This window comes from Nerophis lumbriciformis, linkage group LG07, assembly GCF_033978685.3.
Source record: "Nerophis lumbriciformis linkage group LG07, RoL_Nlum_v2.1, whole genome shotgun sequence".
Classification (NCBI taxonomy): Eukaryota; Metazoa; Chordata; class Actinopteri; order Syngnathiformes; family Syngnathidae; genus Nerophis; species Nerophis lumbriciformis.
In genome coordinates this window covers 49882501-49899010 of record NC_084554.2, presented here as the reverse complement: position 1 = coordinate 49899010, position 16510 = coordinate 49882501, and the positions used below count along the sequence as shown (strand labels likewise).

The following is a 16510-nucleotide window of genomic DNA, read 5'->3' as shown; positions in this document are numbered from 1 at the left end:
GGGGGGTTGATGTGTGAGGGAGAATGGTTAGGGTGGGGGCGGGGTTTGGTGGTAGCAGGGGTGTATAATGGAGTCCGGAAGAGTCAGTGCTGCATGGGATTCTGGGTATTTGTCCTGTTGTGTTTATGTTGTGTTAAGGTGCAGATGTTCTCCCGAAATGTGTTTGTCATTCTTGTTTGGTTTTGGTTCAAAGTGTGGCGCATTATTAGTAAGAGTGTTAAAGTTGTTTTGTATGGTCACCGTCAGTGTAACCTGTGTGGCTGTTGACCAAGTATGCCTTGCTGTCACGTACGTGTGGAAGCAGAAGATGTATATTGTATAACAAGTGTTGGGCTAGCACGCTGTTAATATAAATTGTAGAAGGCGCCAAATGTTGCACCATCATGGTACGCCCTTATTATAGCCGTAAGGGTGAAAATAGGTGAATATTAATTTTCTTTGAGAGAAACTGAAATCCGGAAGTCTCACGGGAAAATCAGGGGGTTCAGCAAGTAAGCTGCTGAGCCGCATCAGAGTGATCAAAGAGCCGCATGCGGCTCCGGAGCCGCGGGTTGCCGACCCCTGGACTAGGTGTTTGTAATGTGTTTGAGAAAATGGCGGATTGCTTCCCGATGTGACGTCACGCTCCGAGAGCGAATAATAGAAAGGCGTTTAATTCGCCAAAATTCACCTATTTAGAGTTCGGAAATCAGTTAAAAAAATATATGGTCTTTTTTCTGCAACATCAAGGTATATATTGACGCTTACATAGGTCTGGTGATAATGTTCCCCTTTAAAATGGGCGATGTAAATAATCATGATGACAATAATAATGACAGCTGCATCTTAGTTCCGTTGTGTTAAGTCCGATATTTCCAAAGTGAGATCGCTAAGCTAACTAGCAGCCTCATGGAAGGACCTTTTAGTTTCGATATTTAGAAAGTCTTTTTTTGCATATACTAGTATGTATACATATAGATTAGTACAAGGGTTATTAAACTTTGACCTTGGGGCCCAACTTTTCCACTACAAGGGGGCCCAAGTCAATATTAACACTGAATTAGGTCACCTGACTCTTCATTTTAACTCTATTGAATAATTAAATCTGACCTCTTTACAGTTTAACAGCATATACACTTTGCCAAATGACATGAAAGCACTCGTTAATCATGAAGATGATTATCAAGGCTTAGGGCGGGCTGATTAAAAAAAAAAATCAAAAGTACTGTAAAAGAAGGGACTTGTAAAAAAAATACATGTACATACAATGCTAAAAGAAATAAATTATATTTATATTTAGGTCAATAAAATGATCAGGAAATTAAACGAATGAAAATAATCACCATTTTAGTCATACTTTTTTGCGCTTAAGACACTTCTGCTTGACTTCTTCTGTTTGTTAGACATTGTCATTACTGCCACAAGTGGTGAAGAAGTGTATTACAACGGAGTATTGCTGCGGACCACAGCTGAGGAACACATTTTTTTCAGCGGCCCCCTATGGCGTGCATAGGTTGGGCCCTATGGTTAAGAAATACTCCAGTCCTACCTTCTGTTTGCCACGCAGAGGTTAATTGTCGGAACGTGAGCAATACATTTATATAATAATAACAATCCATGAATTGATTGTTGATATTGTTGACCAATTGACAACAAAATGGAGTGCAGCGCATGACTGCAACCAGCAGAGGCGCTGCTGAGTCAGGACAAAGTCTTTGACAGAGTTCTAAAAATGGAGACGGTTTACGCCACTTTGGAGATAAAGGAGAGGTGCTGGGCAGATTATAAACGTTGAAAGATTTGGTTGTTAGCGATGTCGAGTAACACAGAAGCTCAAACACACGTCAGCTTTTTGGTTATTATTGCTGAGTCGACAGGTGCAAAGGAACCTTGGGAGCTCCAGTCAGTGCACGGCGAGGAAGCCACGGCGCCAAATGAAAGAACAAAGTTGTCTCGTAAAAAAAGGAGTTACGTTTGCTTCCACCTAGTGGCGGTGTGGCACAGGTGCAAGAGGAAGGAGCAATTAGTCGCCGCAGTTCAGCCTACCGGCAGAGAAGGGCGACGGCTGCGTGGAAGGAGGCGGAGCCCCCGCGGAGGCCAGCAGAGGGCTCGGAGCGCAGGGGGCGGCGGACACCATCGGGGGAAGGCGAGCGCAGGAGTCGTCGGCGGGCTGGCTGACCCGGAAGCACTTCTCTCGGTGCGCCTTCAGCATGTTGGAGAAGCGGAAGCGTTGGCCGCACACCTCGCACGGGTACGGCTTCTCGCCCGTGTGCGTGCGGCGGTGGCGCTTCATGTTGGGGCGGCTCGTGAAGCTCTTGCCGCAGATCTCGCAGATGTACGGTTTCTCTCCTGAAAACAGTAACAAAAACACGTCTTTCACATTCTAACCTTGGATTTGGTGCTTACCCTGGTTCTGAGTACCTGGACGGCCCCGTTTACACTGCACACCAAATCTCATTCTTTTGCCCTCAAGTGACACCAGATCGGATTTTTTGTTGCCTAGTCTAAACGCTCCAAATCAGGTCTTCTGAAATCTGAAACAAAGGAAGTTGACCAAGAGGAAGTCGCTACTACTACTACAAAATAAAATAAAAGTTCACACCTTAAAAATTTGTGTTTTTTAGGTAAAAGTAAATAGAAGTCGATAATGTGAAAACAGAGGAAGTTGACCGGGAGGAAGTTGCTACTACTACAAAATAAAATTTAAGTCTTCACACCTTAAAAATGAGTGTTTTTTAGGTGAAAGTAAATAAAAGTTGATCAAGTGAAAACAAAGGAAGTTGACCAGGAGGAAGTTGTTACTACTACAAAATAAAATAAAAGTCTTCACACCTTAAAAATGAGTGTTTTTTAGGTGAAAGTAAATAAAAGTTGATGAAGTGAAAACAAAGGAAGTTGACCGGGAGGAAGTCGCTTCTTCTACTACAAAATAAAATAAAAGTCACCACATCTTAAAAATGAGTGTTTTCTAGGTGAAAGTAAATAAAAGTTGATGAAGTGAAAACAATGGAAGTTGACCGGGAGGAAGTTGCTGCTACTACTACAAAATAAAATAAAAGTCTTCACATCTTAAAAATGAGTGTTTTTTAGGTGAAAGTAAATAAGTCGATAAAGTGAAAATAGAGGAAGTTGACCGGGAGGAAGTCGCTACTACTACAAAATAAAATAAAAGTCTTCACACCTTAAAAATTAGTGTTTTTTAGGTGAAAGTAAATAAGTCGATAAAGTGAAAATAGAGGAAATTGACCGGGAGGAAGTCGCTACTACTACAAAATAAAACAAAAGTCTTCACACGTTAAAAATGTGTGTTTTTTTAGGTAAAAGTAAATAAAAGTTGATGAAGTGAAAACAGAGGAATTTGACCAGGAGGAAGTCGCTACTACTACAAAATAAAATAAAAATTCACATCTTAAAAAATGTTTGTTTTTGAGGTAAAAGTAAATAAAAGTCGATAAAGTGAAAACAAAGGAAGTTGACCGGGAGGAAGTTGCAACTACTACAAAATAGAACAAAAGTCTTCACACCTTAAAAATTTGTGTGTGAGGTGGCGACTTGTCCAGGGTGTAACCCGCTTTCTGCCCGAATGCAGCTGAGACCCCAAAAAGGGACAAGTGGTAGAAAATGGATGGACGGAGGAAGGTGAAAGTAAATAAAAATTGATAAAGTGAAAACAGAGGAAGTTGACCAGGAGGAAGTTGCTACTACTACAAAATAAAACAAAAGTCTTCACACCTTAAAAATATGTGTTTTTTAGGGACAAGTAATTAAAAGTTCATTAAGTGAAAACAAAGGAAGTTGACCGGGAGGAAGTCGCTACTAGTACAAAATAAAATAAAAGTCACCACACCTTAAAAACGGGGTGTTTTTAGGTGAAAGTAAATAAAATTTGATATAGTGAAAACAAAGGAAGTAGACCGGGAGGAAGTTGCTACTACTACAAAATAAAATAAAAGTCTTCACACCTTAAAAATATGTGTTTTTTAGGTGAAAGTAAATAAGTCGATAAAGTGAAAATAGAGGAAGTTGACCGGGAGGAAGTCGCTACTACTACAAAATAAAACAAAAGTCTTCACACATGAAAAATTTGTGTTTTTTAGGTAAAAGTAAATAAAAGTTGATGAAGTGAAAACAAAGGAAGTTGACCAGGAGGAAGTTGCTACTACTACAAAACAAAATTTAAGTCTTCACACCTTAAAAATTAGTGTTTTTTAGGTAAAAGTAAATAAAAGTTGATCAAGTGAAAACAAAGGAAATTGACCAGGAAGAAGTTGTTACTACTACAAAATTAAATAAAAGTCTTCACACCTTAAAAATGAGTGTTTTTAGGTGAAAGTAAAGAAGTCGATAAAGTGAAAATAGAGGAAGTTGACCGGGAGGAAGTCGCTACTACTACAAAATAAAACAAAAGTCTTCACACTTTAAAAATTTGTGTTTTTTAGGTGAAAGTAAATAAAAGTTGATCAAGTGAAAACAAAGGAAGTTGACCAGGAGGAAGTTGTTACTACTACAAAATTAAATAAAAGTCACCACACCTTAAAAATGAGTGTTTTTTAGGTGAAAGTAAATAAGTCGATAAAGCGAATATAGAGGAAGTTGACCGGGAGGAAGTCGCTACTACTACAAAATAAAATAAAAGTCTTCACACCTTAAAAATGAGTGTTTTTTAGGTGAAAGTAAATAAGTCGATAAAGTGAATATAGAGGAAGTTGACCGGGAGGAAGTCGCTACTACTACAAAATAAAATAAAAGTCTTCACACCTTAAAAATTAGTGTTTTTAGGTGAAAGTAAATAAGTCGATAAAGTGAAAATAGAGGAAGTTGACCGGGAGGAAGTCGCTACTACTACAAAATAAAACAAAAGTCTTCACACGTTAAAAATTTGTGTTTTTTTAGGTAAAAGTAAATAAAAGTTGATGAAGTGAAAACAAAGGAATTTGACCGGGAGGAAGTCGCTACTACTACTACAAAATAAAATAAAAGTCTTCACACGTTAAAAATTTGTGTTTTTTAGGTGAAAGTAAATAAAAGTTGATGAAGTGAAAACGAAGGAATTTGACCAGGAGGAAGTCGCTACTACTACAAAATAGAATAAAAGTCACCACACCTTAAAAATGTGTGTGTTTTAGGTGAAAGTAAATAAAAGTCGATAAAGTGAAAACAATGGAAGTTGACCGGGAGGAAGTCGCTACTACTACTACAAAATAAAATAAAAGTCTTCACACCTTAAAAATGAGTGATATTTAGGTGAAAGTAAATATAAGTCGATAAAGTGAAATCAGAGGAAGTTGACCGGGAGGAAGTCGCTACTACTACAAAATAAAACAAAAGTCTTCACACCTTAAAAATAAGTGTTTTTTTAGGGGAAAGTAATTAAAAGTTGATGAAGTGAAAACAAAGGAAGTTGACCGGGCGAAAGTCGCTACTACTACAAAATAAAATAAAAGTCTACACACCTCAAAAATTTGTGTTTTTTAGGTGAAAGTAATTAAAAGTCGATAAAGTGAAAACAAAGGAAGTTGACCGAGAGGAAGTCGCTACTACTACAAAATAAAATAGAAGTCTTCACACCTTAAAAATGTGTGTTTTTTAGGTGAAAGTAAATAAAAGTTGATGAAGTGAAAACAAAGGAAGTTGACCGGGAGGAAGTCGCTGCTTCTACTACAAAATAAAATAAAAGTCACCAAGTCTTAAAAATGAGTGTTTTCTAGGTGAAAGTAAATAAAAGTTGATGAAGTGAAAACAAAGGAAGTTGACCGGGAGGAGGTCGCTACTACTACAAAATAAAATAGAAGTCTTCACACCTTAAAAATTTGTGTTTTTTAGGTGAAAGTAAATAAAAGTTGATGAAGTGAAAACAAAGGAAGTTGACCGGGAGGAAGTCGCTGCTTCTACTACAAAATCAAATAAAAGTCACCACATCTTAAAAATGAGTGTTTTCTAGGTGAAAGTAAATAAAAGTTGATGAAGTGAAAACAAAGGAAGTTGACCGGGAGGAGGTCGCTACTACTACAAAATAAAATAGAAGTCTTCACACCTTAAAAATTAGTGGGGTTTTTTAGATGAAAGTAAATAAAATTTGATAATGTGAAAACAAAGGAAGTTGACTGGGAGGAAGTTGCTACTACTACAAAATAAAACAAGTCTTCACACCTTAAAAATTAGTGTTTTTTTGGGTGAAAGTAAATAAAAGTCGATAAAGTGAAAACAAAGGCAGTTGACTGGGAGGAAGTTGCTACTACTACAAAATAAAATAAAAAGTCTTCACACCTTAAAAAATTGTGTTTTCTTGGGTGAAAGTAAACAAAAATTGAAAACAAAGGAAGTTGACCAGGAGGAAGTCGCTACTACTACAAAATAAAATAAAAATTCACATCTTAAAAAATGTTTGTTTTTTAGGTAAAAGTAAATAAAAGTCGATAAAGTGAAAACAAAGGAAGTTGACCGGGAGGAAGTTGCAACTACACAAAATAGAACAAAAGTCTTCACACCTTAAAAATTTGTGTGTGAGGTGGCGACTTGTCCAGGGTGTAACCCGCTTTCTGCCCGAATGCAGCTGAGACCCCAAAAAGGGACAAGTGGTAGAAAATGGATGGACGGAGGAAGGTGAAAGTAAATAAAAATTGATAAAGTGAAAACAGAGGAAGTTGACCAGGAGGAAGTTGCTACTACTACAAAATAAAACAAAAGTCTTCACACCTTAAAAATATGTGTTTTTTAGGGACAAGTAATTAAAAGTTCATGAAGTGAAAACAAAGGAAGTTGACCGGGAGGAAGTCGCTACTAGTACAAAATAAAATAAAAGTCACCACACCTTAAAAACGGGGTGTTTTTAGGTGAAAGTAAATAAAATTTGATATAGTGAAAACAAAGGAAGTAGACCGGGAGGAAGTTGCTACTACTACAAAATAAAATAAAAGTCTTCACACCTTAAAAATATGTGTTTTTTAGGTGAAAGTAAATAAGTCGATAATGTGAAAATAGAGGAAGTTGACCGGGAGGAAGTCGCTACTACTACAAAATAAAACAAAAGTCTTCACACATTAAAAATGTGTGTTTTTTTTAGGTGAAAGTAAGTAAAAGTTGATGAAGTGAAAACAAAGGAAGTTGACCGGGAGGAAGTTGCTACTACTACAAAATAAAATTTAAGTCTTCACACCTTAAAAATTAGTGTTTTTTAGGTGAAAGTCAATAAAAGTTGATCAAGTGAAAACAAAGGAAATTGACCAGGAGGAAGTTGTTACTACTACAAAATTAAATAAAAGTCACCACACCTTAAAAATTTGTGTTTTTTAGGTAAAAGTAAATAAAAGTTGATGAAGTGAAAACAAAGGAAGTTGACCGGGCGGAAGTCGCTACTACTACAAAATAAAACAATAGTCTTCACACATTAAAAATGTGTGTTTTTTTTAGGTGAAAGTAAATAAAAGTTGATGAAGTGAAAACAAAGGAAGTTGACCAGGAGGAAGTCGCTACTACTACAAAATAGAATAAAAGTCACCACACCTTAAAAATGTGTGTTTTTTAGGTGGAAGTAAATAAAAGTCGTTAAAGTGAAAACAATGGCAGTTGACCGGGAGGAAGTCGCTTCTAGTACAAAATAAAATAGAAGTCTTCACACCTTAAAAATGACTGTTTTTTTAGGTGAGAGTAAATACAATTTGATATAGCAAATGCAGCTGAGATATGCTCCAGCACCCCCCGCTTCCCCAAAAGGGACAAGCGGTAAAAAATGGATGGATGGATGGATAGTGAAAACAAAGGAATTTTACTGGGAGGAAGTTGCTACTACTACAAAATCAAATAAAAGTCTTCACACCTTAAAAATTTGTGTTTTTTAGGTGAACGTAAATAAAAGTTGATGAAGTGAAAATAAAGGAAGTTGACTGGGAGGAAGTCGCTACTACTACAAAATAAAATAAAAGTCTTCACACCTAAAAAATTAGTGATTTTTAGGTGAAAGTAAAAAAAAGTCAATAAAGTGAAAACAAAGGAAGTTGACCAGGAGGAAGTCGCTACTACTACAAAATAAAATAAAAATTCACACCTTAAAAATTTTTTGTTTTTTAGGTAAAAGTACATAAAAGTCGATAAAGTGAAAAGAGAGGAAGTTGACTGGGAGCAAGTCGCTACTACTACAAAATAAAACAAAAGTCTTCACACCTTAAAAATGAGTGTTTTTTAGGTGAAAGTAAATAAAAGTTGATAAAGTGAAAACAGAGGAAGTTGACCGGGAGGAAGTTGCAACTACTACAAAATAGAACAAAAGTCTTCACACCTTAAAATTTGTGATTGAGGTGGCGACTTGTCCAGGGTGTTCCCCGCCTTCCGCCCGAGTGCAGCTGAGATAGGCTGCAGCACTCCCCGCGACCCCAAAAAGGGACAAGCGGTAGAGAATTGGATGGATGGAGGAAGGTGAAAGTAAATAGAAATTGATAAAGTGAAAACAGAGGAAGTTGACCGGGAGGAAGTTGCTACTACTACAAAATAAAACAAAAGTCTTCACACTTTAAAAATTTGTGTTTTTTAGGTGAAAGTAAATAAAAGTTGAAGAAGTGAAAACAAAAAAAGTTGACTGGGAGGAAGTTGCTACTACTACAAAATAAAATAAAAGTCTTCACAACTTAAAAATTAGTGTTTTTTAGGTGAAAGTAAATTAAAAAACACTAATTTTTAAAAGGTGTGAAGACTTTTATTTTATTTTGTAGTAGTAAAGACTATCACTAGAGCTCTTGTCTCAAAGTAGGTGTACTGTCACCACCTGTCACATCACGCCGTGACTTATTTGGAGTTTTTTGCTGTTTTCCTGTGTGTAGTGTTTTACTTCTTGTCTTGCGCTCCAATTTTGGTGGCTTTTTCTCTTTTTTTGGTATTTTCCTGTAGCAGTTTCATGTCTTCTTTTGAGCGATATTTCCCGCATCTACTTTGTTTTAGCAATCCGGAATATTTTTGTTGTTTTTATCCTTCTTTGTGGGGGACATTGTTTATTGTCATGTCGTGTTCGGATGTACTTTGCGGACGCCGTCTTTGCTCCCCAGTAAGTCTTTGCTGTCGTCCAGCATTCTGTTTTTGTTTACTTTGTAGCCAGTTCAGTTTTAGTTTTGTTCCGCATAGCCTTCCCTAAGCTTCAATGCTTTTTCTTAGGGGCACTCACCTTTTGTTTATTTTTGGTTTAAGCCTTAGACACCTTTTTACCTGCACGCTGCCTCCCGCTGTTGCCGACATCTACAAAGCAATTAGCTACCGGCTGCCACCTACTGATATGGAAGAGTATTACACGGTTACTCTGCCTAGCTCTAGACCAGTGTTTTTGTTTTTTTTTCATAAAGAAATACAATCATGTGTGCTTACGGACTGTATCCCTGCAGATTGTATAGATCTACGTATATTGATATATCATGTATATATTGTGTTTTTTATGTTGATTTAATTAAAAAAATAAAAATAAAAATAATTTTTTTATTTTTTATTTCTTGTGCGGCCCGGTACCAATCGGTGGTTGGGGACCACTGCTCTAGACAGCATCGACACTCAACAACAACACATCATTTGCAGACTATAATTACTGGTTTGCAAAAAATATTTTTAACCCAAATAGGTGAAATTAGATCATCTCCCACGGCACACCAGACTGCATCTCATGGCACTAGTGTGCCGCGGCACAGTGGTTGATAAACACTGGCCTAGTGGTTAGAGTGTCCGCCCTGAGATCGGTAGGTCGTGAGTTCAAACACCCCGGCCGAGTCATACCAAAGACTATAAAAATGGGAGCCATTACCTCCCTGCTTGACACTCAGCATCAAGGGTTGGAATTGGGGGTTAAATCACCAAAAATGATTCCCGGGCGCGGCCACCGCTGCTGCTCACTGCTCCCCTCACCTCCCAGGGGGTGATCAAGGATGATGGGTCAAATGCAGAGAATAATTTCGCCACACCTAGTGTGTGTGTGACAATCATTGGTACTTTAACTTTAACTTTAAGTGTTTAGACTGGCAAAAAACATCCGATGTGAACCAGATTGGGTGCAAAGAGCGGGTTTAAGTGAGACGGTTGTTCTCACCCGTGTGCGTCTTCATGTGCTCGTCAAAGTACTGCTTCATGTTGAAGTCCTTGCCGCACCACGGACACATGAACTGCTTGTGTCCCACGTGGACGCTCATGTGCGAGCGCAGCTGGTACTTGTACTGGAAGCGCTCGCTGCAGCTCTGCAAGGGGGCGGAGGAGAGCAGGCGTGAAGGACCGGACGGAGGCGGACATGAAGGTGCAGGAGGAGCTCCGACCTCACACTGGAAGGGTTTCTCCCCAGAGTGCTGCAGGGAGTGGACCTTCAGGGACATGCTGCGCTTGAAGGACTTGCCGCACGTCTCGCAGGTGAAGGGCATGTCCTTGGTGTGCGCTGCAGGGTGGATGCAAGGGGAAAGGAAGTCACTACTCGGCTGCCGCCAGCAGAGGCGCTGTTGAGTCAACTACTTGGTGCCAAGGAGAAGAATAGTCTTGAAAACTGTCAACATACCGTATTTTCCGCACTATAAGGCGCACATAAAAACCACAAATTTTCTCAAAAGCTGACAGTGCGCCTTATAACCCGGTGCGCTTTATATATGGATAAATATTAAGATTCATTTTCATAAAGTTTCGGTCTCGTAACTACGGTAAACAGCCGCCATCTTTTTTCCCGGTAGAACAGGAAGCGCTTCTTCTTCTACGCAAGCAACCGCCAAGGTAAGCACCCGCCCCCATAGAACTGGAAGCGCTTCTTCTTCTACTGTAAGCAACCACCCGCCCGCGTAGAAGAAGAAAAAGCGCGCGGATATTACGTTTCATTTCCTTTGTGTGTTTACATCTGTAAAGACCACAAAATGGCTCCTACTAAACGACAGGGATCCGGTTCATGAAAAGACGCAATCTCTCCATCCGCACACGGATTACTATTTCACAGCAACTGATATTCCTGTGAACCGCACTGTGGATACAACGGGAGCACGTATGGTGAATATTCGCACCACAGGGAATGAGAAGTCATCCTTCACTGTGGTTCCAGCTTGCCATGCTAATGGCCAGAAACTTCCACCCATGGTGATATTCAAAAGGAAGACCTTGCCAAAAGAGACCTTTCCAGCCGGCGTCATCATAAAAGCTAACTCGAAGGGATGGATGAAGAAAAGATGAGCGAGTGGTTAAGGTAAGTTTAAGTTTACGCGAAGAGGCCGGGTGGCTTTTTTCACGCAGCTTCGTCCATGTTGATATACGACTCCATGCGCGCCCACATCACGCTGGTTTTAATATATTATTAAAGTTTGACTGACCTATTTGACTGTTTTTTTGACATTCCTTTAGCGCAGTTAGATGCGGCTTACAACACGGGGCGGCTTATAGGTGGACAAAGTTTTGAAATATGCCGTTCATTGAAGGCGCGGCTTATAACCCAGGGCGCCTTATGGTGCGGAAAATACGGTAATACTTTTTTGCACTAATAACATTGTTTGCATTCAAAAATAAAATGACAGTTATATGCCCCCTGGTGGCCACAAGCAACATGGCTACCTGTGGCCTTCCACTTCCACTCACCGACCATGTGCTTCCTGACGTGGGCCATGGTGTAGAACTTCTTGTCGCACACCTGGCAGGAGAACTTCTTCTCGGCGCAGCCGTGCACCACCTTGTTGTGCTCCTGCAGCGACCACAGCTTCTTGAAGGCCTTGTTGCACGCCGCACACTTGAGATGAGAAGACCACACCGGGATGAGATGACAGCATAGGATGACGATGATACATTGAGATAATGAGATAAGACAAAAGGAGAAAAGATCAGATACATTGAGATGAGGCGAGAAGATAAAATACAATGATGACTTTATGAGATGAGATGAGAAGATACAGTGATGACATTTTGAGACACTGTGTGATGAGATAAGAGGATGATACATTTAGATAAGATGACTTGATGTTATGATGACAAATGACAAGATAAGATGATACAATGATGAGACGATCCGATAAGATGAGATGACAAGATGAGATGATAAAATAAGATGATTAAATGAGATGCAGACAAATGAGACACCAGGATGAGATGATAGCATAGGATGACACATTGAGATAATGAGATAAGACAAAAGGAGAAAAGATAAGATAAATTGAGATGAGGTGATTTTATGAGATGAGAAGATAAGATACAGTGATGACATTTTGAGATACTGTATGACCATACTTGCCAACCTTGAGACCTCCGATTTCGGGAGGTGGGGGGCGGGGGGCGTGGTCAGGGGTGGGGCGGGGCGTGGTTAAGAGGGGAGTAGTATATTGACAGCTAGAACTCACCAAGTCAAGTATTTCATACATAAATATACACATATATATATATATATATATATATATATATATATATATATATATATATATATATATATATCCTGAAAATATGCAAACAAAACTGTGTTTAGATCATTGATACTTCAAACTTGCATAAATAAATCTTAAGGAATATAACCTAACTTGGCTTTTGAGAGCTTCAAAATGTAATGAATAAAATTCTAAAATTGTTGATAAACAAGCAATTATTTTAATAATTAAATATGGTCATTTTAAATGAATTATGATCATTTAAAATTAATTATTTCAAATATGTTTATTTTAATGTATAATTCTATGGCTGGATGTAATAAGGAGTCAGAAAAAATACAAATAAAAATACAATTAATTTTGATGTTTTTAGCAAAATATAGTAAAAATGTATTTCGTTTTTGTTTTTTTTAATTAGTTAATATATTTATTTTTAGGTAAGATCAACATAATAATACAATTTATCTCTAGTATGGATGATTTAGTTCTTGTCACCCTGTTGTCTTCCGTCTGAAAAAAGGGTGTCCTCACTCAGGTCCGCATGGAGCTGGAGGGGGCGTGGCCTCCAGCTCCGGCTGAAAATCGGGAGATTTTCGGGAGAATATTTGTCCCGGGAGTTTTTCGGGAGAGGCGCTGAATTTTGGGAGTCTCCCGGAAAATTTGGGAGGGTTGGCAAGTATGTGTATGACATACTTGCCAACCTTGAGACCTCCGATTTCGGGAGGTGGGGGGTGGGGGGCGTGGTCGGGGTGGGGCGGGGGCGTGGTTGGGGGCGTGGCTAAGAAGGGAGGAGTATATTTACAGCTAGAATTCACCAAGTCAAGTATTTCATATATATATATATACATATATATATATATATATATATATATATATATATATATATATATATATATATATATATATAAGAAATACTTGACTTTCAGTGAATTCTCGCTATATATATATTTATTATATATATATATTTATATATATATATATATATATATATATATATATATAAATAAAAGAAATACTTGAATTTCAGTGTTCATTTATTTACACATATACACACACATAACACTCATCTACTCATTGTTGAGTTAAGGGTTGAATTGTCCATCCTTGTTCTATTCTCTGTCACTATTTTTCTAACCATGGTGAACACCCTTTCGCAGGTACCCAGAAAGGTTTCGAGTACCACCAAAAAAACTGAATCTCTGAAGACAGTATAAAAATCTGTGTTAAAGGTGTACAAATACTGTTTGTATAATAAGCATGTTATTGTTTACAAATGAGGGTTAAGAGTTCAGTACAAAAAAAAAAAAAAAAGAATGTGGCTTAAGTACAGTTTTTTAATTGAGCTGCTGCATTTTTTTGGTTGGGTTGTTTATTTATTTTGAGTAACTTCTACATTTCTAAAAGGGGAGGAATGTAATAGAGTGATCTATGTTTGTCTGTTGCCATCTCCTGGTGAATGTTGGCTATAGCGTACTGGGGTTACTTTTTGGTTGGCCAACGATTTACATGGTGTTGCACACCTGACGTCAAGTGTATGAGTTTGTTCTGAAGTCTACAGTAAAGAGACGTACTTCATCACCTCGCCTGGTTATTGCCTCCAACTTAATATATTACAACAACATTGCTGTTTACGGCAGACGAACTGCTTTACGGTAGAATAAAACATGACTGCTGTTGTGTGTTGTTACCGCGCTGGGAGGACTTTAATGAAACTGCCTAACAATAAACCCACATAAGAAACCAAGAACTCGCCCTCGATCATTCTACAGTTATAACGTGTTTGGGCAGGCACACTGTTTATATTGTGGGAAAGTGGACGTGAATACAGGCTGTTGACACGTCACTCAGGTCCGCATGGAGCTGGAGGGGGCGTGGCTTCCAGCTCCGCCTGAATTTCGGGAGATTTTCGGGAGAAAATTTGTCCCGGGAGGTTTTCGGGAGAGGCGCTGAATTTCGGGAGTCTCCCGGAAAATCCGGGATGGTTGGCAAGTATGCTGTATGACGATATAAGAGGATGAGACTATAGGATCAGATGATAAGATGATGGGACAAATTGGTGAGATGATATGATGATAAATTGAGATAAGAAGATTTGATGTTATGATGACAAATGACAAGATGATAAAATGATGAGACGATCCGATAAAATAAGATGAGATTATCTGATGATAAAATGAGGCGACAAGATTGCATGAGATGATAACGCAAGATAACACGATGAAATAATAATGATGAGACAATGACATGATAAAACACTTAAGATGATGAGAGTGTGCGATTAGATGATGAGGATAGTATGAAATGATGAGATGAGGATAAAATGATGAGAGTATGAGGTGATAAGATGGTATAAGATAAGATGATGAGAGTGTGAAATGATAGGATGATGAGAGTGTGAGATAAAATGTGTGTAAGATAAGATGATGAGAGAATAAGATGATCAAATGAGATAAGATGATGAGAGTATAAAATAGTAACAATTATAAAATAGGATGATGAGAGTATAAAATGAGATGATGAGAGTATGAGATGATGAAAGTATAAGATAAGATGCTGAGAGCATGAAATGATAAGATGATGAGAGTATGAGATAAGATGATGAGAGTTTGAGACAAGATCATGAGAGTATGAGAGAAGAAGATGAGAGTATACGATTATGAAATGGTAACATGATGAGAGTATGAGATGCAGAGAGTATGAAATGATAAGATGATAAGATGCAGAGCATGTGAGTATGAAATGATAAGAGGATGAGACGATGAGATAATGAAATGATAACATGATGAGAGTATGAGATGAGATGATGAAATGATAACATGATGAGAGTATGAAATGCAAAGAGTATGAAATGATAAGATGCAGCGAGTATGAAATGATAACATGATGAAATGATAACAAGATGAGAGTATGTGAGTATGAGATGCAGAGAGTATGAAATGATAAGATGGAGATGCAGAGTATGAAATGATTGGATGACGAGATGATGAAATGATAAGAGTATGAGATGCAGAGAGTATGAAATGATAAGATGATGAGATGCACAGAGTATGAAATGATAAGATGATGAAATGATAACATGATGAGTATGAGATAACATGATGAGAGTATGAGATGCAGAGAGCATGAAGTGATAAGATGCAGAGAGTATGAGATGATAAGATGATGAGATGCAGAGTATGAAATGTTAAGATGAAATGATAACATGAGAGTATGCGATAAGATGTTGAGAGTATGAGATGCAGAGAGCACGAAATGATAAGATGATGACATGCAGAGAGTGTGAGATGATAAGATGATGAGAGTATGATATGATAAGATGCAGAGAGTATGAGCGTATGAAATGATAAGATGATGAGAGTATGAGATAAGATGATGAGATGCAGAGAGTATGAGGTATGAGATGCAGAGAGTATGAGATAAGAGGATGAGAGTATGAGATGATAAGAGGATGAGAGTATGAGATGATGAGAGTATGAGATAAGATGATGAGAGTATGAGATGATAAGATTATGAGAGTATGAGATAAGATGATGAGAGTATGAGATGATAAGATGATGAGAGCATGAGATGATAAGATGATGAGTATGAGATGATAAAATGGTGAGAGTATGAGATGATAAGATGATGAGAGTATGAGATGATAAGATGATGAGAGTATGAGATGATGAGAGTATGAGATGATAAGAGGATGAGAGTATGAGATGATAAAATGACAAGAGTATGAGATGATAAAATGATGAGTTTGAGATGATAAGATGATGAGAGTATGAGATGATAAGGTGATGAGAGTATGAGATGATAAAATGATGAGAGTATGAGATGATAAGATGATGAGAGTATGAGATGATAAGATGATGAGAGTATGAGATGATAAGAGTATGAGAGCATGAGAGTATGAGAGAGTGTACCTGGATGTCACAGCGTGTCTGCAGGTGCATCATCAAGTCGGCCTCCAGCAGGAACTTCCTGCCACAGAGCGTGCAGGTGTGCAGGCGTGTGTGCGTGACGTTGATGTGCTTCTCCAGGTACCAGCGGTTGTTGAACACACGAGGACATTTCTTACAGGGGAACTGCTGCTTCTCCTCCAGTCTCACTTTGGGACCCGCCCCTTCAGGTGGCTCCGTCATGTCCTCGTCTTCCGTGTCCCGCCCCGACACCTGCTCCTCTGGCGCTCCCGTGTCGCCATGGCAACC

At 38.3% G+C, this 16510-nt stretch overlaps 1 protein-coding gene across 1 annotated transcript in view; it reads right to left on the bottom strand.

The window, feature by feature from the left end:
- Nucleotides 1–1303: 1303 nt before the first annotated feature.
- The window catches only part of zbtb47b (zinc finger and BTB domain containing 47b), a 52814-nt gene continuing 37607 nt past the window's right edge, over nt 1304–16510 (bottom strand). The window contains exons 2-6 of the mRNA XM_061964697.1: nt 16226–16510; nt 11545–11692; nt 10257–10372; nt 10037–10181; nt 1304–2328 (exon numbers count right to left, since the gene is read on the bottom strand). The exon at nt 16226–16510 is cut by the window's right edge and continues 714 nt beyond it. Coding sequence (XP_061820681.1) covers nt 2003–2328; nt 10037–10181; nt 10257–10372; nt 11545–11692; nt 16226–16510 — 1020 coding nt within the window. The 3' untranslated portion in view covers nt 1304–2002. The remainder of the gene's footprint in view (nt 2329–10036; nt 10182–10256; nt 10373–11544; nt 11693–16225) is intronic.